The 24,989-nt window shown below is 40.2% G+C and overlaps 2 protein-coding genes across 10 annotated transcripts in view; one reads left to right on the top strand and one right to left on the bottom strand.

Moving 5' to 3' along the window:
- The window catches only part of EPS15 (epidermal growth factor receptor pathway substrate 15), a 72,638-nt gene extending 63,169 nt beyond the window's left edge, over window positions 1-9,469 (bottom strand). For all 4 annotated transcript variants that reach the window (XM_074876062.1, XM_074876064.1, XM_074876066.1 and 1 more), the window contains exon 1: window positions 9,335-9,469. The gene's annotated coding sequence lies outside the window, so the exon portion shown is untranslated. The remainder of the gene's footprint in view (window positions 1-9,334) is intronic.
- The window catches only part of OSBPL9 (oxysterol binding protein like 9), a 66,306-nt gene continuing 50,611 nt past the window's right edge, over window positions 9,295-24,989 (top strand). For 2 of the 6 annotated variants that reach the window (XM_074876069.1, XM_074876067.1), the window contains exons 1-3: window positions 9,295-9,487; window positions 20,461-20,511; window positions 24,325-24,403. In XM_074876069.1, coding sequence (XP_074732170.1) covers window positions 9,377-9,487; window positions 20,461-20,511; window positions 24,325-24,403 — 241 coding nt within the window. In that variant the 5' untranslated portion in view covers window positions 9,295-9,376. Of the gene's footprint in view, window positions 9,514-14,956; window positions 14,992-17,816; window positions 17,968-18,247; window positions 18,267-20,460; window positions 20,512-24,324; window positions 24,404-24,989 lie in introns of those variants that run through there. The other 4 variants (XM_074876068.1, XM_074876070.1, XM_074876072.1 and 1 more) reach the window with 4 other exon arrangements.

Raw genomic sequence — 24,989 nt, 5'->3', positions numbered from 1 at the left:
TGTTCCTGCTGCCATTATTATGCCTTAGGCAATGCCTTCACTGTAAAGTAAACTGATTTAAAGCCACCATATGTCTCAGTTTTCCCAGATATGCCAGTTTTTTTCCATCTGGATTTTTTTCGTTGAGGACACACACACATCTGTGTACATCTACATATGCGTATTAATCTGTCCATCTCCCCAAACTCTGTTTCTAGTCGTCTGAATTTCTTAACACCAGGATTCCTAACAGTACATTCAAGAATGCCAGAGAATGGCAGATTGCATGCTGCAGAGTTTCTCTGTGCATGAAAAAATCAAACATTTCCAAGAACTAATTACACTGTCTGAGCATTCAGAATGTACAGAATATGCCCATGTTGCTACTGGGAACAGAAATGACAGCCATCACTTGAGTCAGTCAAGCACCACTAACATCAGTTACACTGCACTGTGCTTCACACAGTCACTGCATCAGCTGACACTGTACTGATTATCCCCAGAAATCTTTAAAGTACTACAATGCTACAAATAATGACAGGATTCAAGCTAAAAACCACAAAGAAATTGTAAGCTGAATTAACTCTAGAGCCAAGACAAATACTCCAGGTATAAGATTGGTCTACTACCTACAAGAAAAAGAACATTGTCCTCCTCATGTTTTAAACATTCAGTGCAATGAGTAAATTTAATGCAGTGACTCTGTAGCCATTAAATGTATGAGACATCACCCCTGATATTTAACAGATTAAATTCCCATCCAAAATTGTAAAGCCAAGTCGACATAACATTTTACAGACAGAATGGGTTAATTTCATCAATACGTATATGATAGTTGGATCAGGGAAATCTGTGGGTAGGATTTTGTTTTGTCAGATAAGTAAACCAAAATCTGAAAGACTGATAAGACAACAGTTCAATTGCTACTGATTTTGCTGTATTCAGAAGAGCTGCATCTTTTCTCTAGTTGGCATACCTGAAACAGCATAGTTAGAACCAGTCAGCATAAACTGGAGAGTGTAATACTCGGTGTAAACTCAGATCCTCCTCTTTTCTTATGCAATATGAATAGCAGAACTTAACTTTGGGTATTTACACGCTTTAATCTTTAAGTCAATGCGATAAATTTTGCTCTTGATTATGTACATGTAACCACATCAACACCAATGGAACACACAAGTAAGAAAAACTTTTGGCCTGTTTGGCCTGAACTGGAAACACCCAACTAAACTCATGATTTCGCTTGTTGATATCTTATTTCCAGAGACTTAAGGCTACTAATCTACAATCTACATTGCAAACTTGACCAGTAAATTAAAACAATTTATTGCGTATACCTCAAGTAAATACATAACTGTAAGAAACTACATCCCAAACATTACCAACTTCAACTTATGCTATGGAAATCAAAGTCTCACTGTGTACTCCAGACTATTTTTATAGTTAGACTTGCTTGTTAGTATATTCCTCACATGTTTATTTTCAAAAATTAATACTCTTGGGCAATGGAAAGCAAATTATGTAACTCTCCATTTTGACAATTGTCCAGAGAATTCGGTTAACTCCAGCAGCATTTACAGATTTTAATATTAATGTTACTGTAGCATTTGCTTAGAAGTTACGTTGCAGTTACTGTTCAAATTAAATGGTTTATCAGGGCACTGGGAAGTATGAATAGAACAGACTGAACTTTTGAAACTTGGAAGCAAACAGATGCAACAAGGCCTGGATTTTCATCAAGTTCTTGGCTTACAAACTGAGTAACAGAGTGCCCTGTGTGTGCTGCTGCCTACGAGCTGAGCAGGATTCCCTTTGTTTCAGTCTGTGACATCTGGGCATATTTCAGCAGTTCTGAGCAACTTTAGCTTCAGCGGAAGTCAGTGAAACTGCTGATGTTAGAGAATGGGCAAAATAATGTTCAACTATGAAGATGTAAAATTAGGCTACAGTATCATTAAAGATCCCCACAGAAATTCCACTCTTTTACAGGTAAAAAAAACCCCAAACAACCCAAAACTCTCCTTGAAAGGTTGCCTACAGAGTCCTTTAGCTAACTCTGTGAAAATAAGAACACAATATAAGAACAGAGGTAGTGGCTCAGAAGAAAGCTTCAAATAGCACAGTGTCCTGTCTCCAGCAGAGGCAATAGCGAGTAGCTATAGAAGATGGTAGGAGATAGATAAGCATGTAGTGAAACTGCCCTGGTGTTCTTTTTTTGTGAACCTCCAATAATTTACAGCTCAAAAGTCACCTGAACTGGAGTTGTTTAATTGGTGTGAGTGGTTGTTGAAGTCTAGACAGTGGATGAACATGTCCTATATGTCCCAAGCATTTGTCTTCATACTGCTAAGGTTGGAAACCTAGCCAGGGTGGGCTAGGGCTTTCCCTCATCTTTGAACATGGGTCTTCTTCCTGCTGATACCAAGCTGATGAAGCTACAGGAGGTGCTGCTGTGAACCGAAGTCTCACTTCATCTGGGAATCAGATGTGGCTGCATCCTGCACATGAGTCTTCTAGTTCGCACGTAGCCAGAATAGTTCCTGACAGCTCCTGAGAGCTGTCAAAGTAGCAAGACACCCATCAGATCGTGATTTTTGGGGATCAATTTGTACCCATTCTGGCTACTTATTTTTCTTCTACTAAATCAATTATCTACTTCTTTCTCCATTTCTCATGGAAGAGAGAGATAGTTGAGTAGGATGAAAAGATAATTTCTGCATTTTTGCTTCCATCAGAAAAAGAAGGAAGCAAATCCTTTAATCAGGTACTAAAAAGGATTATTTTGATTCTCAGATAAGAAGACAAAGACTTCTCCAATTTTTGGTAGGATAAACCTTGCTACCTTTGTCTCCCATCTTTACACAAGAAACAGTAACCCTAAAGAAAGATCTTTTTGGCATCCCAAAATCAGGGCAGTATTAGATGAAGGAGTATACTGTACACAGGGCTCCTCCTATGTACAAATCACTGGGAGTGATTCTAGGTCTAAAGTAAAATGATTTGGCCTTAATTCCCAGAATGACATGCAGAAGGAGCTGGAAACTGATTCTAAACAGACACAACAGAAACTCAGTTTTAATACTTATAGCTATGGAAATAAAATGAGTAATAGAAGCACTCATGGGATAGTGCTTATTCTATATTCTTGTGTTTTATGATTGATTGCTCACCTTTACATCTCCCTGACTTTGCTTTTATCCTCCCTTTCATCTCCTTAGATTTCCCACCTAATACCTTAAAAATTACCATAGTCAGATTTAATTCTTCTCAAAAAGAGAAGGAAAAACATATTTTTCCTCCAGATTTTAATAAGACTTTGTACCAAACAGCATGGATACTGTCCATAACAGCCTAATAATATGCATATATTTTGGAACCTACTTGTGTATATGTATACACTAGCTTTAAATATTAGCTTTGATATTGCTGTATCTATTAATAACAAATAAATCTAGTGTATAAAGGAAAAAACCCCACTCATTACTGAAAATAAATGTAGCATATAATCCTTATGATAAGGAACAATACTCTTTAAAATATTAAACCAGTTCTTACCTTTCTCTTGCTGAATTTGCTACGCATCAAACTACTGTAAATAGTCTAAATTTTGTGAGAAGGCAACGTATCTGTTGCATTCTTGCAAAACAAATGGACTACAAAGAGCAAGTAACCTTATTTGAAACATATTAATAGGCCAAACACTATGAAAAGAGGTGATGGTGGGAAAGCTTTGGGAAAAGAGATTATGCTTATTTGCCTTTTTGTATCAGGGGGCTGCAGCTGCAGTGAAGTAAACATTCCAATTGAGCAGCATTCCTCTATATCTTTTCAAAGTCTCTGTGGAGACTAAAGTAGAAATCACTTATTTGCAGTTGAGAAAATAGTATGGACTTCTGCATTAAATTTTAAATAAATTCTGCCCACAGGATGATAAGATGCTTAAATCAAATGATGAGACGTTACCCATCTAAACAATGCATTAGGAGCATAAAATGTGATTCAGCATGCTGTGAACTCTAAACTCTTGTACTCAGCAAAGACATCAGGCTTGTTGTTCTCAAGACTAAATTATGATTTGTTGTAAGTTTTATAATAGAATAATACTAAGATTACAGTGAATCATTCACCCTGCAAAATTAATTCCAGCATGTCTATAGTTGCTACACTGATTTCCAGATTACCAGAGCTCAGTCTATGTGCAGATGGAAAATAGCTCATATAACTGTTTCTTCAGTATAAAAGCTAGGCAAATCTTTTAATTCTCTTGACCTAGATTTAAAGTATATGCCAGTTACAAATTTTGTTACAAGGCGCTTTCCCTATTAAATTTGTATTGCTGTTAATGCTTTAATCTCTGAACACTGAAATATCTCAAGTGTGACAGGGGCATGTGGGAGGAATTTTCTGCCCTCCTCTATGTAAGGGGAGTATAGAAGATACCTGCATTTCTAAATGGCAAAGACCCTCATCCAGTTCAGAAATGTACTTCCTGAAGAAACACTGAGTCCTAAAATGTCAGTTTACATCTCTTGCAACCCCCAGGTAAGGTTGTTATGTCAAACTGTCCTGCAAAACTATAACCTGAATTTACTCTTTTATGAGACCATAACAAAACTTAAATTATGTTATTGCTATAAGCTCCTCAAATGTATAATGCCCTTAAAACATGTTTCTCTGTAGGCCTTGTAACAGGATTTGGTCAGTAAGTGAGTCACCTGAATTGCTTAACTGAATACCATCACACCCTGTTTTTAACATATTGCAACATCTGACAAACTTTTCCTAGTCCTGTAAAGTATCGGTGCCAGTTAGGTGAGTCAGCTGTGTCCTTGCTGCATCATCCTCCAGACATACAGCACTACTAGAGAAGATTAAATAACTACAGATAAAATAAATCTTAGTTCCAGAATCATCTCTATTTTAAATGCAAGAGAGATTCTTCAGTCCCTTCTTAAATGGTACCATATTCTGGCTGAACACATTCCATGTGTTTTGGGGAAATGGCTACAATATCATAATACTCTCCAGTGCAGCTCTAAACATGCCATGAAAGGATGAGAATCTGGACAATAATAAGGCAGATCTTTATAATGTTCAGACAGAAAAGTCCCTTCTATTGTGAAACCTAGTCCAAACACAGCCATAAGCTATAAGTAGAAAGAGAACAGGGACTCTGAGGCCCGGGGACTTTAACTTCATACAACCTGTGGTAATTTGATTTCTTCTGGTGTATGTTAATATGGAGTCATTTAGAAGACTCAGAAAGGTCTGCTTAGCCCTCAGTGAGGTTCACATCCCTGACCTAGAGGAATTTATGACAATTCATTAAGATCAGAGAAAAACTAGATTAAAAGGGACAGGATTGGGAAAATTTATTGCTAATGGCTTTTATTTGCTGGGATCATACAGGAATTAGCAAGAAAGGCCCAAGATAGAATTATTTGTTTGCCTCAGAAAGACAGAGAACCAATTACTGTCTTCATTCTGCTGTAATGCTGACTTTTTTTCATAAACATTTGTATTAAAAACAGTGACAGTATAATAAATCTACTCAGAAAATCTATTTACGATGGCACTTACTGGCATACTTGATTTAATTATCCTCTTTTAAGAATGACTTCTTGTAGGGTAAAGGTGATTCCCTCCCATCTATCTTCCTCTCCGTAACCCCCTAAACCAAATGTAATTCTGAAGAAATAAAATAAAAAATGTTTAGGCTCTGACATTGTTCCTATTCTTAGTGTTCTTGGCATATGCATAGAGGGACTAGAAAATACCTTTAAAGGACAGTAGCAGGAGACTGAAGATGACACAGGCGGCTTCATCTTCTACTTGATTATAGCTTATTAGTGTATTTGTTACCCATAAAAAAAAAATCAAGTGGATGAAATTTTTTCCTGAAGGTACAAATAAAAGACATTACTTGCTACCAACAAGCAGCAGAAGAATCATCCACCATCGGGCTAAAACATAATTTCTTAATTATGATGATCATGTTGTCAGCAGTTGACACAGTGACTTGATCGGAGAAGAAATACAAATTGAAACTACCAGTCCATTTCTGAAGTGGGAAAAGGAAACAAAACGTCACTTGTTCTCTTTCTCAAATGGCTTCCTTATGTTCTACAGAACCCCAAGCAATTGCAGCTGTTGGGAGAAGCTAAAGCTACTTTCACTGCTGCCAGTCACACTCCCAGTCACCCTTAAGGAAACCCACAAGCCACACAACTTTATCACTGAGGTTCTTTAAGGCTAGTTCAGCTATAGCTTCAGGAAAATTTATACTAGAAAAGCATTTTCCTCTCAAAGAATCAGACTTTCAGTGTCTTCCTGCTTCCCTCTACCCTTGTCCTTCACTGGTATTTACTCTAAATCGGCAATACCTTCCTCTTGGCTAGAAACCATACAGATTTAAACTGTAATGGCCAAAGAACCACAGATGTAATTTACTGGACAAGCTTGGACAACGAAGAACAACATTGAAGAAATTTTAAAAAGTAGGGTGCAAGTTGGGATGTCCTGGAATATATGGGAAGAACTGAGCATATGTGAGGTTTCTCCCTACATTCCTGCTGGGACAGTCTGAGTACTCCAGAGGCCGCTTTATGGGCTTAACATTGTGGCTGGTCAGGAAATCTGCATGTGGCTGGGACACTACAGCAAGATAATTTGAGACCTCTGCGTGGCAAGAGAATGATGCTGGGTAAGATTTTCAGCTGATGGAGGAGCATATAAAAGAAAGGCAGCACAAGGTAACAGCTGCTGCTTTCAGTTCTGTTGATATCTGTAGTTCTGTTGATCTCTGTAGTACATAGTTCTCTCAGATGACAGAAAGTACTCTACTCAAAGAGGGTGACATACTAGTCTAATATAAGTTTTGTAAAATATGGAGAACATCACAAGAAAACTGTCTATAATTACAGAAAACAGCAGCTCTTCAGCTGTTCCAGATTGGATGCAGACAGAACATGTTAAAGCAAGGAAGTAACTTACTAACTTCTATTTTAAGTAATTTTTTTATTCAAAGTCATTGATGCTAATGGTATAATATACAAAGTATATAAAGGTAGGTTATATCACAGTTGTGGCTAATTTCAGTTTGTTCATTTGTTTAAATGTTTGCACTGATCTTTCAAAACAATTTGAATGGGCACCTAGAATCTTTATCAGAAGGATCTAACTAGTGAAGCCTAATCCCTTCAACAATGCCCTCATGAATCATGTTCAATATATACCAGAGTAATCTGATACACACAGAAGACACATCATCCCACATGTCAAGAAAGTACATAAACCTATATGATATTGCATCCTGAATGCTGATAACAGACTGTAATTTCATACGTATTTTTTTCAATTTGTGGGGGGTTTTTTGAAAAACAATGATTCTCCGGTCTCTGCCAAATTACCTAAAGAGAATATACATTTCTAGAAGAGAATATACATTTCTAAAAGAAACTTTGAGATGAATTCCCCTTTAACACCTGTTAACACAACTTTTCCACCTACTCTAAGGCTTTTAAGGTTTAGCTAAATTGAGCTAGCTAAAATACATGCTTTTTCTAGTGGAGACAAGTCTTTGGCACATTTCCCCTCAAAAAAGTCAACGAGAACAAAGAACTAGTAAGATATTCAGCATATGCCAAAGTTCAGCAAATTCAGCCTCTGGCAAACCAAGGTAAATAGCTCTTCTGTCAAGAATTTCTTGTTGAGAAAGCTCTGCCTACTGACAGCCCTTTCACAGTTAAGCCAAAAAGGTCTTTTGCACAAGCTCTTTGCATAGTTTCAACTCTTGGGGTATAATACAGTCAAAGTAGTGATCTGAGATAATAAAGCTCCAGTCCAACTACAGCTTTAAATGGTAGTACTAGTAATGTTCTGGCACCATCTGATGTTTTTTGTTTTGCTTGCCTGGGTATAATCTCCAGGCAGCCACACTTTGTTTAGTCAGTGAAACTAAAGAAGAAAACAGACTAGTAAGGTCTGCAAGCAACTTGAAAAAGAATGTTATCAAAATTAACAAGACCAGTTTCAAAACTGGTTTGTGCATTAGCTAGATTAAACTGGTAACACCATGCATAAACACACCACCAGGTGACCCTGAGTAGTATTATAAAGTCAGTGCTATAAATTCCACTTGGTAACAACCTAGTAAGAAATGTGACCTCTGAAATGGGAAGATGAATTAGAAATCTGGAAGTTTTTCTTATTTTCTAAAATCAAACACAGAAGCTCTGCCTTTGAGTGATTCTTTTTCACAAAAGGGGTAACTGGGGTGATTTTTCTATTAAAACTAGCTTAATTTGGTATAAACTTACAATGTTTTAAGACACTAGACTTACTGAAGCCCTACTATAAAGGGATTTTTATATTAAATTCTTAAAAAGAAAAAAATAGTTTTATATTTGGTTAAAAAAAGGAAAAAGTAATTCCATTAATACTGTAAAGATTGCATGACAAACACAAACCTCATGGTAAAAGCACCATTTCTACTGCTACATGGTCAATCCCTAGGAAGGAACATGAGTATCTCAACGGGTGCTTTGAAGTTTTTAGAGTACAACTGAAGTTACGTACTTAAGTCAGAGAAGACCAGTGCCAAAGGACATGCCTTGCACTGAACAACAGATTTGCAATTGTCCACAGCTCCTGGGAAATTCATTCCACATTCTTGGATCAGGCCACAGGAAAGCTGTGTCCCATTTAAATAAGCCTTACCCTTAAAAGGTTATCTCAAGTCCTGAACGGTTTTTATACACCCTGGACCCTGGCCACTTAGGCCCTTCGGGAGAAGACCCAGGCCCTTGGATTCAACTAACAAGCCCAACGGGCGCTTTGGACTGGCAAACAACAGAGAGGCAAAGGGACAAGCACAACAGCTAGAGAAAGGGAACAGTGCCGTGGGGCCAAATACTTTAGGGCAAAGGATAACGCCCTCCCGCCCTCTCTCCCACAACCGAAGCACCAGAGCGTCGTGCCCTCACCACACCGCTGCCACCGCGCAGCGCTCCCTCACGCCTCGCCCTCTACCTCCCCTGAGCCGGGAGGGGAAGCCCGCCACCTCAGGGACCGGATCCCTCAGGCAGCACCCACAAACCCAAGTACCGCGGCTCCCTCCGGACACCCCGACCGCTCCCACTGCCCTCACCCGCCTCCCGCCAGCCCCTGAGCTGCCTGCGCTGCGCTGCGCTGCCCCCCCCACCCCGCCACGACGCGCGTCCCCGCTGCGCGCGCAAACCCCGCCCCTCCACTGCCCGCCCCCCGAGGAAGTGTGGCTTATGGCCCCGCCCCCTCGGTGCGTGCCCCGCCCCTTTCCCTCCTGGCGGCCGCCGTGTCTCTCCCCGGCTCCCCTCACCGAGCGGGCGGTGTGCGCGGCGGTGCCGGTTCGGTGCCTAAGATGGCGTCTATCATGGAGGGCCCGCTGAGCAAATGGACCAACGTGATGAAGGGCTGGCAGTACCGCTGGTTCGTGCTGGACTACAACGCCGGGCTCCTCTCCTACTACACGGTGAGGGGCAGCGGCGGGCCGGGCGGGTGAGGAGCTGGGAGACCGGTTGAGGCGCAGGGTGGGGGCGGGGAGGGGACTCGGGGCGGTGTGAGTGCTCGGGTGGCCAATGGGGAGGGAGGAGGCGGCGGGAGCAGCCAATGGGGCGGCCCTGCGGGGAGATTTATCGGTGGGGGCGAGCGCCGTTGTTATTGCTGGCGGCCGGCGCGGGGGGAGGGTGCGGTGCCGGGGCGGGGTCGTCGGGCGGGAGCGGCCCTTGTTCCTTCGCGGGGAGTTCCTGGGCGGCCGGGGGCTCCGGAGCCGGCGTCGCTTTGGGAGCCGTAGGTGGCTCCCGCCGCCGCCCCCCGGGCCCTCACGCCCACCCCCGGGCGGACAGGCGGCGACTCCTTTTTCCCAGGGGAGCGGGGCCGGCCCCTTCGCTCCGGGCGGTCCGGAGCCTTGCTCGGGGATGGCCTTGGGCTCCTGGGTCCCGTTGCCTCAGCGCTCTCCGCTCTGTCCAGCGGGAACTTGCCCTGATTTGGTCGCTCTGCCCCGCCGACGGGCCCGTGCGGGTGTCGCCTGCCCGGGCGACGCGGCTCGGCTCCGAGACGACTGCGCGGAGCCGCGATCTTCTCGGTCGCTTCGTGCCCGGGGGTCACGGACACGTTAGCGCTGTCTCAGCGGCAGGTTGCTTCCCAGTTTAAGTCTGACTTTCCTGTTTCCGTGGAGGACTTCCTACTTTCCAGCACGAACTTTTAAAGTGCAGTGTATTAAGAAACAGGGATGTTTTCCTTGACTCTTCTTTTTCTTTGTGTAACCACTGTCAGATCCTGAGTTCCTAGCTTGTTCAGCTTCTTACATAAAAATGTGAATTAACTTACAAATGTTTTAACAGTACAAATTCTCTTTTTTCAAGGATGTGCCTTTTAAGGAGAAGGCTAACTGGCTGAACTGCGTGCAGGCACAGATAAGTTTTATTAACATGGAGCAATTACTATTAGTGCGTCAGTCTGGGTAAAACATCCAAATTTAACCTGTAGTAAATTGAAATAGATTTACAGCAAATAACTTGGAGTATCATGCTGTGAAGGCATATTCATACAGAAGCATTGCATATAAAACTTCTTTGCCCTAAATCTGGATTTCCTGCCCTACCAGGAGAGAGCTTCTCTCTCCAGACCTAGGAGTTTATAAGGTTCTCAGCATAAAACAGTTATGGACTCTCAAATAATTCTGGTTCATGTAGGTTCAAAATCCCTCACCTTGGAATATGGATGGAGAAACAGAAGTGCTTTTATAGTTACTTTTTAATGGCTGTTCAAATGTCAACTGGTTGACTGAGATGAATTAGTCAGTGGTCTAAGTAGAGGTCCAAGGTACAAAGTCATTTAATGCTTGGCTACAGAAATAGAAACATTTGCTGATGACTAGTGCATATAATAAAGATTCTGATTATTGCACTGACTTTCATTCTGTGGTCTCCACCTGTTTAATTAAAATCAGTTGTTATATTTCATTATTTCCTATGATTAGGTATTGCATATGCATTACATTTTTAGTTTGTATAATTTATGTTCTCTTTTATTATAATGACTTTTAGTTCACAAATTTAAGCATCCTTTTTTTACCTACCTGTCCTAAAAAATTCAAGTTGAGTTCAAGAAATCAAATTGTGTTCTCTGCTTTATGTACCTTTACCACTAAGAAATGCCTGCAGTTAACATTTACTTTAGAATGCTTTCCTTATCCATGTGCTATCTTTTCTGCACATATGTCTGTAAAGTACTTGTTATGCCATTTTCTAGACTTCTGAATTCTTTCTTGTACCTAAGGGTGTGTGTTGTGTTGAAAGACTGGCTGCCAAAAGAACTGGTCCTTCGGCAGGCGTGCTTCTTCGTGTGTGCTGGAGTGATTACTCACAGGGTTGTAGGGTCAGCTGGAGCATGGGTTTGAAAGATAGTTCAGATCAAGTCCCAGTTGACCGCATGCCTCACAAGTACTAATATTAGCATTGAGAAGGTAGTGGGATACTGTTTCATTCAGCTCTACCTTCAGTTTTAGAGTAGTAATGGTAGTTTATAAGGCTGTGATACATAAGCAACAGTAATTTGGAATGTTAGCAGGTTTGGGGCTTTATTTATGTGGGAAAATGGCCTGTTGTGGTGCAGACTTGTATTTTGAATTAAAGGCTTATCTATGTGATCAGGTACACAGGGATGTTACTCCGTTCCCTCTAAGCCAGTTTCAGTCTCAAGCAATATAGTTGCCTTGCTCTGCTTGTGTAAGTGTAACTGAATGATTTTTGAGCCTGAAACTGGCCCTTCCCTGTAAGCATAATGCATGGGTGGGGTAGGCTGAGATTGTTTCAGCCTGGCTGCATAGACATGCAGTCTGGAAACAGGTTTGCAGATAGGAGAGATTACAGTTAACTGATGAGCTTTCACCTGCTCATCGCCTCCCGCAGACTCCTTAGCCCATTTCAATCGAAACAGTTGCACCTGCAGTAAACCCTTTCTCCAGTAGATCCAATAGCCAATTAACCTTTGGCAGAGGAGCTGTGGAAGACTGCAGGGTAATAACTTCTGATGCAGCTGAACTTTCCATCAGAGCTAGATCCAGAAATGTGTGTCTCTTCATAGGTGTGTCCTTGTGCTGTTGTATTTAGTCTTCTTTGGTAGTAACTTAAAATAGACTGCAGAGAAGTACCCTTAATGTGGAATAAAGATTCAGAGTTAGCGTGCAATAGTATTGCACTTGAGGGGGGAAAAAAAAAAAGCATTTGAATTAGTAAACTTTGTCTTTTGGTAAAGTGAGTAGATGTTAACCTAAATATGTTTTGGATACATACATCAGAAGCAAATGAATTAAATTCAATTTACATTTGTGACATAGTTAACAACTTTCGAGGAGCAAGGCAAAAGATTTTACATCAAGTGTGAGTCAGAAGAAAAATGAGAATTTAATGTCCACACTTACTTCTCTTTTCATTTGTGTATTCCTTCCTCCCTACTCTAGTTGTATTGCAGTGAACATTAGTAATACTACTTGCAAGTGTGGATACAAATGTTTTTCACATGCATTTCCAAGTTGTTTTACAAAGGCTTTTTATAATGCTAAATTGTTTTATTTTTTCCATTTCTTCTGTAGTTTGTGGGTTTTTTTATCTTTCAGAATAGAAATGTACATCCTCAAATTTGCTTATAATAAATTTTTTAAAAATTGTTTATGAATTATTTCAGAGACTACGATCTGGACTTGTCATCCAAATACTGTCTTTACATGGTTTTGCTCAAATAAATGATTGTCTGATATCAGTCAATGGTTACTTTTTTGTTTTCTTTTTTTTAAGAGCAAAATATGAAATAAGTGTGTGCCATTTTGTATCAGTTTGACTAATGCTTTGACAAATTACTTCTTTTTTCCCCTCAGTGTTCTTTGATATGTGAATCTACCAATGTTTTCTCTTGAAGGTATAGCAAATGCAAGTCTACTGAAGCATGGTGTTTTTTTCAGTGTGTAGTTGGTTGCACTGACAATATTTAACAGAAAAGTCTCGAAATGGCTCATTTCTGCCTTCTGCTGGCCCAGGAGCTGTAAAGTTGTTCCATGAGCTGGACTCCAGCTGAAAAATAACTTTCTGCTGATGTATTTTTTTAGCTGAATTTCTTCTGTCATTTGTTTTCTGCATGTCAGCATAAAAATGTGTGTTGGCATTATCCTGGAAGATAGCATGAAGACAAAGAAATGGCTAGGGAGGAACAGGGAGTTGAAAGCAATTTGCTTTTTGTTTGTGTTTTCTAGCAGAAGTGCTGTCTTAAATACCCATCAGCTATAGCTTTGATTACCCTTGGGAATCCTGTAGAAGTAATCCAGAGAACCCCTCAAGGTTGAAAATCTGATTTAAATTCTTGTTTTAAGTGTACTCTTTAAATACATATTTTAATTGTATAATAAATTGAAAGCAGAACTGGCATAGCTGTGCAAACAATGCTAAAAACAGAGCCAGTAGATAGGAAGATCAGTTCCTTAAAATATTTTAAAACTTTGTGGATATTTGACATATCTTGGTATTGAAAGGAGAACTGTTCAAAATGTTGTAGAGTTAAACAGCTGCCTTGTACACTGAATGAGGGTTGCAAGAAAAAACTGTTGTGTACGATCACTCAGTAGTCCGTATTCTTGAATCAAAACTGGGTGGCCTCCCATCATCTTAACAGTCCTTGCACCAATAAATGCCTAAAGAGTAGATTTAAATGCTTAGATTCTGTTGTTGTTTTGTTAATCATTCCATCAAACTACTTTTAAAAACATATGCTGATTGAATGCTTTCGGGAACAAAATCTGTGTGAAAACAGTCATTAGGAGGAAGTAGTTGTGGTGGTGTAAAAATATTTTTCCCCTCATGCTTTTTAAAGATTGCTGCTAGTTAGCAACTTTAATACTGGTTGTAGTGTATTGAAGAACTGCTTGTGGATTGTACAACCCAGATATGAGGGGGGGGGACTCAAATTTTGCAGCAGTTTCATGAACCTTTGGTGGTGAACTGAAAATAAATCTGGTTAACTTGATTTCAAATGATGCTGCAGAAGCTGGAGTCTGGTGCCCCTGTGGTAGAGACTTTCACTTTTTGCAAAGACAGTTTCTCAATCAACAGCTGTGTGCAAAGATCCCAAGAAAACAGGGAAAATATCTGCTTTTGCACAAACATTCCCTTTGAGGTCTCTGCTTTCGATTCTCAGCTGAGGTGATGCTTTTTCCTGTAATAACTTGGTCTGTCATATGCACTGAAAACAGCTCAGTGAGTCTAATAAAACCAAACAAAACTATAAGCAAGCTAGGTATAATAAGAGTTCTGACTTTACGGGCACAGGATAAAAAATATTTATGGCTATTATGGAGCACTAAATTGAATTTTGTACATAGTTTTAACTGTATCACAGGTTTTGATGCACTGAATATAGGATTATAATTTAAGTTGTTGACTCCTCTTCAGTAGTTAGGCTGCGTCTGGTTTTAGTTCTCCCAATACTTGATCATTACTTTGCAGTACATGTCATTGACACTTTTCATCCAATATAAACATATTGTGCCTGTTCAGATTTGTTCAAAAATATTTGATTGGTTAATTTTGTGCTGGCCCTCTGAACTACACGTCGTCTGTCCTCTCAAAGCCAGCCATGTTGTCTGCTCCATTAATTTGATCAAGTATAGTTGGGTGCTCAGGTAGGATCTGGTTCAAGATGGGTACAGTTTGGCAAATCAGAAGAGTACAGATCACGTGCTAGGTGTGGATCCAAAGAAAACCAGTTCAGTACTAAATCTGTCTGCTTACCTGCAAAATCTAATCTATTGCATGTTTTTTATACTTTATTATGTGTGCAAAATAAAACCAGTATCAATCTAGAGGATCAATTTTTGTTGTTAAATTACAATTCAGTTTCAGGTTTCTAGCTATTTAAAAGTCTTTCCTCAATGCAGGTTGGGAGTGGAGCAGTTAAGCTGAGTCTAATGAGCTAATGAATTGTCAGGTAAGACAGATAATTTAGAGAATAAGCTTTATTTAAAATAACTTAGAATGATACAGTATGAACTTTTAATGGCAATTATAGTATTTAGAAATTTGAAAAGGTCACCATGGTGATCAGATACCCAGTCCTGTTGCAGACATAGCCTGTTTAGTCTGTGGCTGTGCTTCTTAGGGAAGAGGGTGAAGGGAGGGTCCTATGATTGTGCTGTATTTTTTACGCCTTGATCCAGTTAAGGGTTCTCATGCATTAATTTCTTGTAGGATTCTATAAGTAGTGTAATGTCAGAAACCATAAATTGTTGCCTTACCTTTTTCAGATATACACAGCAACTGTTAGGGTTAAATGGGCCCCAGTGACATCCTTGGTTATTGCTGCAGTGTTTTGGTTCCTGCTTTATGACTGCATCCACAAAAGTCAAAGCTTTAGCTACAGAAACAACATGGCTGTTAGATGGTGTCCCTGTGCTCGAGGAGGTCCTCCTCTGAGACTGGGGTGTGCCTTGCAAGGAAGCTAGAGGAATGGTGGGCTGGGACTAGCGTCTGAAGTTTTAAAATTGTTGGGTTTTATTTCTGCTTGAAAAATGAGGGTTGCCTTACCATTTGATGAGAATGGACTATTATGGGAAGTGGTCCAAACCAAAGCTTCTCCTGTAGATGTAGTTAAACTGCAGAAATCACTGTTTATAAATAGAGCTTGTTCCAGGTTCTTCATCCCTAACGGGAAATAAATGTCGTAAGTGGTTTTGCTCATCTGTGTACTTATATTAGAGATTTCTTTGACAACGCTGTGTGAGTCAAAAATGTACCTCTTCAAGTTCTGTGTGCTTCTGTACAAGCAGAACTTGTGCCTGAGAAGCTCTGGAGGCAGACAGCAGCTGGGTTTTATATTCAAATCTTAAACTTCCCATGCTGGGGGCCTTCAGGGGGGGATATGATTTTTTTTGTTTTTGATAGACCCAGGCATTATTTTAATTTCCCTGAGAAGTTGTAGGTTACCTGAAGTGCCTTATGTTAGATCAGTTCTGTATTTTATCAACTTCACTGTGTGGGTGTAAAAAAGGAACCAGTAAAGGCCATATTTTTTTTTGGAGATACCTACATTCCCTCTGCAGTAATACTGTATAGCTTTCATCATTTTTATAAATTTTTATTTGAGTTTCATCTGAAATTAATCTCATGTTGCTGTCTGCTTGTAACCTATTCAAGTCCATTATCATCAAAATCAGTACACTGTGTATTGAAAGTTTATTGAAAATGTCATTTTGTCTGGTTATAAAACATCACTGAAAAAAGATAGCTGCCTATTAAAACTTTAAATATAGAAAGAAAGTAAAATGTCACTTTTGCATTAGCTATTTAGAGATGTTTTTCTGCTGTATGAGATTTTGTTCACTGAAATGGAACCATTCCTCAAAACAGTTATGGAATGGCTTTATTTATGCAAGAATACTTGACCAAGTATAGGACATACTGGATACCCATGCATAATTTCAACCAAGGGGTAAAACATAATCCTCTAAGGTGAAGCTGAAGCTGTCTGGATTTGCAGGGGTGTGGCAAGTCTAAAATGTCAGCTGAGTTATGTTTTAAAGTACTCTCCTGCAGCAATCAGTGAAAGATTTGCTGTTTTCCAACGAGAGAATACAGCACTATGTGTGATGACAGCTGCATGCTTTGTGCACAGGGAGTTCAGCTACTGGAATGATAGGTGCTTTGTTCCATGTAGGTAGAATGAATTAGATCTACTGCTTCGTCATAATTGGTATTAACCAATTAAAGCTCTGTCTGAAGGTGGCGAAAATGTAAGCATAGAGGACCACACTCTGAACCTGTGGTCCATTCAATTAAAATGTGGTGTACAAGAAAAAGGAAGGGTTTTAGAGCATCTTTTGCAGTTGAGTTCATAGTCACTCTGCACAGTGGAAATCAGGGTGGTTGGGATTCTGCCCTCCCTTGCACTAGGACTAGCTCTCATCTTCCCTGCACTTAGCTGGTTGAGGGATCTAAACCAAACCAAACGTCTCTTCTGCTACCTTTGCTTTTTGTCTCATTTGATTCCCTGCCTGAGTGCTTTGTCTGGCACGCCGGAGGGCCTGGAGCGTGTGGTCCGGACAGTCAGGCCTGATAGGTTTCCAACAGCTGCTGCAGAGTTGCATCCTCAGTCCAGGTATTTTCTCTCCTGCTAAGATTATGCCAATATTTCTTCCTGAAACCACCAGAGGGAGTAATAAGCTCTCACTAGTGTCCTCCCATTTTAGGAGAACTCTCAAGGCAGTGAATATAAAAAATGAAAGTACTCTAGTGAGGTGTGTCCCAAGTGTATACAATTTCTGATAGGAAATTGTTGGAGTACTTTGTTTCTAGATCCTTTATTGGTTTTGAGTTTTTGAAAACAAAAATTAAAAAAAAATCTTCCCTATGTAGAAGTTTTCATTCAGGAAATGTACAAAGAAATTGTCTATCTGTAGAATATGTTATGGATACACTGCTGGTCTTCCATTTCATTGATGTATTGATGTAAAGTAGATTAATGTTGATGGTTTCTAACATTCAGAAGACAACTCTGACAAATTAGAGACTGAATTGAATGAGAGATCAGCAAAAACATTTTTTGAAGCTCTGACTGCTGTATTTTTAATTTCTATTTGGTGAATGAGACACTGCTTCATGCTTTCCTTGTAGCTATATCTCAAATATGTAGCAGATGAAGAATAATTTGTTGCTGTTAAGACTGATACTTCTCATTTCTGTCTTTTTTTTTTTTCCAGTGATATCAATAAGATTTCATTCTCTAATGGCTTCAGTGAAAATAGGGCTGGTCATAAACGCATCAATATATTGTCTAGATGGAATCGTTAAGATACTGTTGGAAAGAAGTGGATATTTCAGAAGATGACAGCAAGAGAATCTGTTCATGAGATACCAGCGATAGCTGTGTTTTTGTGACCTGAAAGAACGTAGTTTGAATATTTGGGTGGTAAGAGAGAAGGGGTAGTATTAGACAAGACTGCCTTTGCAGACAAGGCTACAATGGCATGTAATTTATTATTTATAAAACAGAAAGTGTGTGAGTAGATGAAAACCAGAAGACATTTTGCATCTATCAGAAAACTGAGTATTTAGGATGACTGAAATGTTTTCTTTCTTCTTTATCTTAAAGAGTTTTTGTGTGTGCTACTTGGGCTTGCCACTATTGCCCAATAACACTTACAACACTGGCAGAATGTTACTGACAAATCTACCTGAGTCAGTGCTGGGAATAGCTGAAAGTTCAAGGTATCACAATTTCAAGCTAGAAGTGGGTTGGCTGTTTAGAATTGCCTATTTGGGAGGGTGTGTTTTTTTCCCCTGGAATTCCCTTGTCAGTGCTTCAAACAGATACTAAAGAAGTCCAGTAATTTAGCTGCAAGGTAGGCTAGTCTACAGGTTTGAGCACTGGTTATGAATGTAGGAATCCTGTTTTCTGATCTGGGCTCTTACTGCTTAAATGGCTATAAACATAACTTTTCTAACTTGTAATGAAAGCAGGCTGTACTATCTAGGAAGTAGACATAGAACCCTGTCTAAACATGAAATTTGTATCTATATGAAAAAGGGTATGGATCTGGGAAACTTTCTGACAGATACAATTTAATTTGTACAATTCTGCCTGCACAGCTGGATTTTGTTATGCGGACACTTTTCTGAGAGTAGGAGAAAAAGGAGAAAGGTGTAAATCAGTGTACTGCCAATTTTTAATATTTAGAATCATAGAATGGTTTGGTTTGGAAGGGACTAGTTCTAACCCCCCTGCCGTGGGCAGGGACATCTTCCACTAGACCAGGTTGCTCAAAGCCCTGTCCAGCCTGGCCTTGAACCCTTCTAGGGAGGGAGCACCTACGACCTCTCTGGGCAACCTGTGCCAGTGTCTCACCACCCTCACAGGGAAGGATTTCTTCCTTCTATCTAATCTAAATCTACCCTCTTTCAGTTTAAAACCATTACCCCCCGTCCTATCCCTACACCCCTGTTAAAGAGTCCTTCCCCATCTTTCCTGTAGCCCCCTTTAAGTACTGGGAGGCCACTCTAAGTTTTCCCTGGAGCCTTCTCTTGTCCAGGCTGAACACCCCCAACTCTCTCAGCCTGTCCTCACAGGGGAGCTGCTTCAGCCCCCCTGATCATCTTTGTGGCCTCCTCTGGACCTGCTCGAGCAGGTCCGTGTCCTTCTGATGTTGGTGCCCCCAGAGCTGGACACAGCACTGCAGGGGCAGGTCTCACGAGAGCAGAGTAGAGGGGGAGAATCCCCTCCCTGGACCTGCTGGCCACACTTCTCTTGATGCAGCCCAGGACACAGTTGGCTTTCTGGGCTGTGAGCGCACATTGCTGGCTCATAGTCAGTTTTCCATCCACTAATACCCCCAAGTTCTTCTCCTCAGGGCTGCTCTCAATCTGCTCATTGCCCAGCCTGTATTTGTGCTTGGGATTGCCCCAACCCATGGGCAGGACCTTGCACTTGTTGAACTTCATGAGGTTTGCCTGGGCCCACCTCTCCAGCCTGTCCAGCTCCCTCTGGATGCCATCCCTTCCCTCCAGCATGTCGATCGCACCTCACAGCTCGGTGTCGTTGGTGAACTTGCTGAGGGTGCACTCGATCCCACTGTCCATGTTGCCAGCAAAGATACTAAACAGCGCTGGCCCCAACACTGACTCCTGAGGACGCCACTTGTCACTGCTCTCCACTTGGACATCGAGTCATTGACCACAACTCTTTGAGTGTGACCATCCAGCCAATTCCTTATCCACTTAGTGGTCCGTCCATCAAATCTGTGTCTCTTCAGTTTAGAGACAGATGTCGTGCAGGACATTGTCAAATGCTTTGCACAAGTCCAGGTAGATGATGTCAGTTGCTCTTCCCTTATTCGTCAGCGCTGTAACCCTGTCATAGAAGGCCATCAAATTTATCAGGTACTGTCTGCCCTCAGTGAAGCCATGTTGGCTATCACTAATCACCTCCTTATTTTCCATGTGCCCCAGCATAGTTTCCAAGAGGATCTGCTCCATGATCTTGCTGGGTGCAGAGGTGAGACTGACTGGCCTTGTAGTTCCCCGCATCTTTTTTTCCATTTTTAAAAATGGGGATTACGTTTCCCCTTTTTCAGTCAGGAATTTCTCAATTCCTTTCTTCTTCACTTCTTTTTACTTTCTGTAAAGGTGTCGACTGCGTCTTCTAAGTATTTCTTCAAGGTATCTACAAAACTTCTTGTATTGGGGTATTCTTATTTTTTGAAGGATTAATTTTTCATACCATGGTGGTATACTTTCTTTTGTGTGATAACTAACCTATTTTGTAGAAGTTGCATCTTGTTTAATCAGTCAATAAAACATTATACAAAAATACTTTATTCTTTTCTCAATTGCTTTGAATAACTAACTTTCTCCTTGCAATTCTTACTGTATTTGTTAATCCAGTGATCTGTTCTTTCTGTTTCAGTCAAAAGACAAAATGATGAGAGGATCACGCCGAGGGTGTGTTAGACTCAGGGTAAGTGTTGTTTTATTCAGTACTTAATGACTTACTGTGTATAATATGGCTTAATGGAGAGAACTGCAAGGAGACTTTTGAGGTTTGGGCTCTATTCCTGACTCTGCAAAATACTGAAATAGTGGAAGTATTTAAAGAAAGAAAATGTTAGAGGTCAAGTGATGTGCTGGGCTACCTACATTCTGTAATTTTCTATACTGTATAAAAACATTGTACATTTTATACATAGTATGAAAAAAGCATTATATGATTGAGATGGGTTAGTAGCATTCTATGGAAAAGTTGCTGTTTGCAGTTCTCATTTCTTTGTGTGTGGAGATACGTATGTGTATACATAAATGTTCTGTACCTATGGAAGTCATTGCAAAATGCTTCCTTCTGTCCTTCTGATTTGCCCTTATTCTCTGTGTCCTCCATTCTGCCTGTTGGACACACTTTAGGCCTGCCACTTGACTGTGCTTTTGCTTAGTGAAACAAAAGAGGACTGGAAAGGGAAGGAAGAACACAGAAGGCAAAGTTTTTGAAATATCAGCTGCAGGGGGTACAAATTGGGGAAACAGAGGTAAGAAGATGCAGAGCGGGAAAGCTGAGTGTTACCTGTTTGAGGCACTCTGGATTGGGACGTTTAACCTTGAGTGCTGCTGTTGTAGCTTGAAATGACAGTACTGAAGTGAGGTGGGAATGCTGTGATGTCTTTGCACATGTCTGGTTTCTACCTTGTGGTCATGCACGTATCAAAAAATTTATTGCACAAGTCCTTTTTCTATTCTTTTTTTCCCATTCCATATAGAATCTCTGGTTCCAGTATACCACAGTCTTGTGAAGAGCTGATTTAAATAGGGGGAAGGAGTCAGGAGGATAATGGGTATGAATGGGAGCATTTTGAGTGTATTGAAGTAAGAGAAGTATAGGGAAGGTGAGCTGTGGTTTGATGTGATGAGTGTTGCAGCAGACCTCTGCTTCTTCCAGTAATTCCTTCTGTTGTTACTTCTTTCTAGTCTTTCTGTGGGCCTAATAAAGGGGTACATATAGCCTTTTGAGAGTCATACAGAGAATCTCCATTCACTTGGATTCCAGATGACTTTTTTGCACTTTCTCTTGTTTAATGTACTGGTAATGTAAACTCAAACCCCACTGTCTAGAACATAACATTCCCAAAGATTCATGAGGATGTTTTTTGCATTGTGCAGAAAAATTTAGTCTGAAGAACCATGCTTGCTTTAATGGTGTTGTAAGCCTGTCAGTGTGGAGGTTGGCCTCAGCCTGTCAGTTTAGGAAATATTAAAAGTGAACAATCTGTTCAATATTGCATGATCCATCTTTATATGTATTTAACATAAAACAATCCCTTTCTCTTCCCCCATCTGCCACTCTCCCATCCCAAATTACTCTTTGGAGTTTTCTGAAGATTTGCCGACTCCCCCATCCTTTCTCTAAGTGTGTGTGGGGTTTTTCTGTAAGGGAGGAAGGAATCTTTCTTTTTTCTGCTTTGGTAAAGCAGCTCTTCTGGCAGATGACAGTGATACTGATAGCTGAACAGATGGGCTTCTGCAGTCTGAAATTCTATCAAAGAGGTTTTCTGTTTAGAGTAATTGTTGATTTGTAACTGTAGGTGTGAACATAAACAAACATGTAATTTAAGTAATTTGGCTAAAATACTTCCTTTTTTCCTGGATGGATTTTTAAAAGCTTGTTCCTCACCTTTTTGCTCTTGATACACGTTTCATAGGCCTGAAGTTTCATCTTCAAATTCTTTTGTTGACTGTCATAGGGTACTTAGGAAGGTGTGTTTATAGAGGAATCTGTGTCATCTATACTATGCTTAAGTCCACTTAAATTTTCTGGAATATACAATTAAGCTTTTACACTTTAGGTTTTCTTTTTCTTGTTCATGTGTGTTATCTGCATGACAACAGAAGCATCTTCTATGCTTATGCTCAGACCGTTTGCCTCAGCACTGCAATTAGAACATGTGCACTTTACGCAGCTTTGTGCTGAGATTGCAGACAGTGGTGTGCTCTTCCTGCTCCTCAGTCTTCTCCCACCACTTAGGAGGGAGGCAGGACTTAGCTGTCCTAGTCTGATTTTTTCAGCCTTACATTAGTTTTACCTATATTCTCTGGGGAGTATATCTTGGTCATGTTCTTGGTGTCTGACTTAAAGATTTTTTTTTTTGATGTAGCTGGTGAGGAGAATGATATTGTACAACTTGCAGTGATCTTTTGATTTGTGTAGCAAAACATGTACATAAAGTGCCAGACATTTTTTATGTCTTCATATATTTAGAAAAAAACCCAACATTCTGGCAAAATGAATCTGGCCCATTATGTCATGTTACTGGCACACTGCATGATTACCAGATAGTCTCCGAATGTAATGGCTAGTCATCTGGTGGTGGTTGTGTCCTGGCACTAAAAGCATTCAGAATTGTACTGGCTTGGGTACACTTTTTACATGCTTCTTCTATAGTGATCACAGAGCTGTCTTGAAAAGCCTGTATGGAAGATACTCTTGGAGAAGTTAAGTGGTACACTTTTGGCAGAGAGGGAAGAAAAAAGTTTGGAGCTATCCTTTCCTGCTATATAGCCTTGAAGCTATACAGTTGGTGCTGTTCTTAAATAGGACCTGTTCCTTCCAATCTGTCTTGTGGTGCCTGTGATGGTCACAGCCATACATGAGCTGGTACCATTGGCCAGAAACCTCATATAGGGGCTATGAAGAATGTGTGTGAATAAGATTGATTCAGACCCCTCTGCCCCCAAGTCTGTACCAAAACAATTCTTATGTTTTGGCCAGCCTGATATATACCTGACCCCCTGCTCTGCAGTTGCTGTGTGACACTGGCTGAATGAAATGAAGCACTTGGAACTGACTCACAGGTGCTTGTAGTACTATTACTTGCTGTTTACTCTGACAGTAAGGGCAGAATTTACCCTTTAAATATGTGCACCTTCCAGTGATGTCTGTCTGTTTTGTGGGAGGGGGAAGGATAAAACAGATCTTGATGCTATGTCTCCTGGAGAAGAGAAACTGAGCAAATTCATTGGTGGATTTTGAACTAAATGTTACAATTTGTTGGAGTTGGCAGAGGCTCACTGTTGTCTTTTGGGTGGAACTGTGTTATTTATTAAGTGTTTGGGAGGACAGGAATGAAGATGTGGATAGATTTGCAAATAGCTAAGCATAGATGGCCTTTAACTCTACGATTTATTTGCATTTCCTTCTAATAATTCATGAGGAATTAGAAGACAAAGCTAGCTGCTTTTGATGTATTCTGGAGACTTATTGTTAATATTTACTTAGGGACTGAAAATTAGATCATGCAGTGTACCAGTCACATGACATGATGGGCCAAATTCATTCTGCTAGAATGATTTATTTTTTTATAGACTGGTAGATAAGATCAGGTCAAGAACTTCTTTTTGTAGAGTATCTATGAATTAGTATTTTTATACATGGAAAGTACTTATAAAATATTGCTCCCTGCCCTTTTAAAATATAAGGTGGAATGTAGTAGAAAACTGTTTACTATAATGATGCTGTAGTGTAAAGCCATTGCAAAAATAAAAGATGCATATTATTATCCAGAAAATCAGTTTTACAAATAATTACAAAATGTTTTTTTCTGCAACTAAAAATTTATTAAAGATCTGACTTGCACCCTATGACTAAACAGAGAATCCTTCCACTCTTTACTGTATTCAGTTTGCTTCTAATTTGTCAATGCTTTTTAAATTCCAGTGGTGTAGTGATAGAGTGTATGCTGCTGATGTCACTGCTTGCCTTATCAGGATTTTGTTCTTTGTTTCACAGGGAGCTGTGATTGGTATAGACGATGAGGACGACAGCACCTTCACAATAACTGTTGATCAGAAAACCTTCCATTTTCAGGGTGAGCTGAAAGAAGAGATTGTTTTTTCTTATAATAGATTCCACTTGTATTTGATGGATGATTTTTAAATGTTTGGCAACAGAACAGCATGAATGAGCACACTGAGAACATTCTGGATCCAGGGGTGCTGCAGGTTAGGCAGGGATTTACATCTGCAGTGGATACATATGTGCTAGAAAGAGACTGTGGCTCTGGCAGGATTTGGAGATTAAAAATGTAAAGAATATATCACTCAAGGGGAGAAAGTAATGGGCTTCTGATTATGGGTTTTGCTTACAAAACGTTTCTGATCTTCGTTATCAAGATACAATTATGCATTTCTGTATGAAGAGAATCAAGACTGGTCTGAAGGTTGCAATTTGTATCCAAATAGAACTTAATGCTCAATTATGAGGAGACTAGAGGCAACATTTGGCTTAAAGGTGGAGCTTTGCTTCAAGATTTACCAGCTTGCATTCATTTCATCTACATTTCTGTGTCTTGTCTGCCAGTCACCATTTCTCTGCTATTATCCTTTTATTCACATTTACTAACACCAATGCCATCTGCCACTGCTATGTTTCGTCATTGCATGCTATGGTTCACC

Source organism: Strix uralensis, chromosome 8 (assembly GCF_047716275.1).
Source record: "Strix uralensis isolate ZFMK-TIS-50842 chromosome 8, bStrUra1, whole genome shotgun sequence".
NCBI classification, from domain to species: Eukaryota; Metazoa; Chordata; class Aves; order Strigiformes; family Strigidae; genus Strix; species Strix uralensis.
The sequence above is the reverse complement of the archived record's forward strand: the minus strand, read 5'-3'. Positions and strand labels throughout refer to the sequence as shown.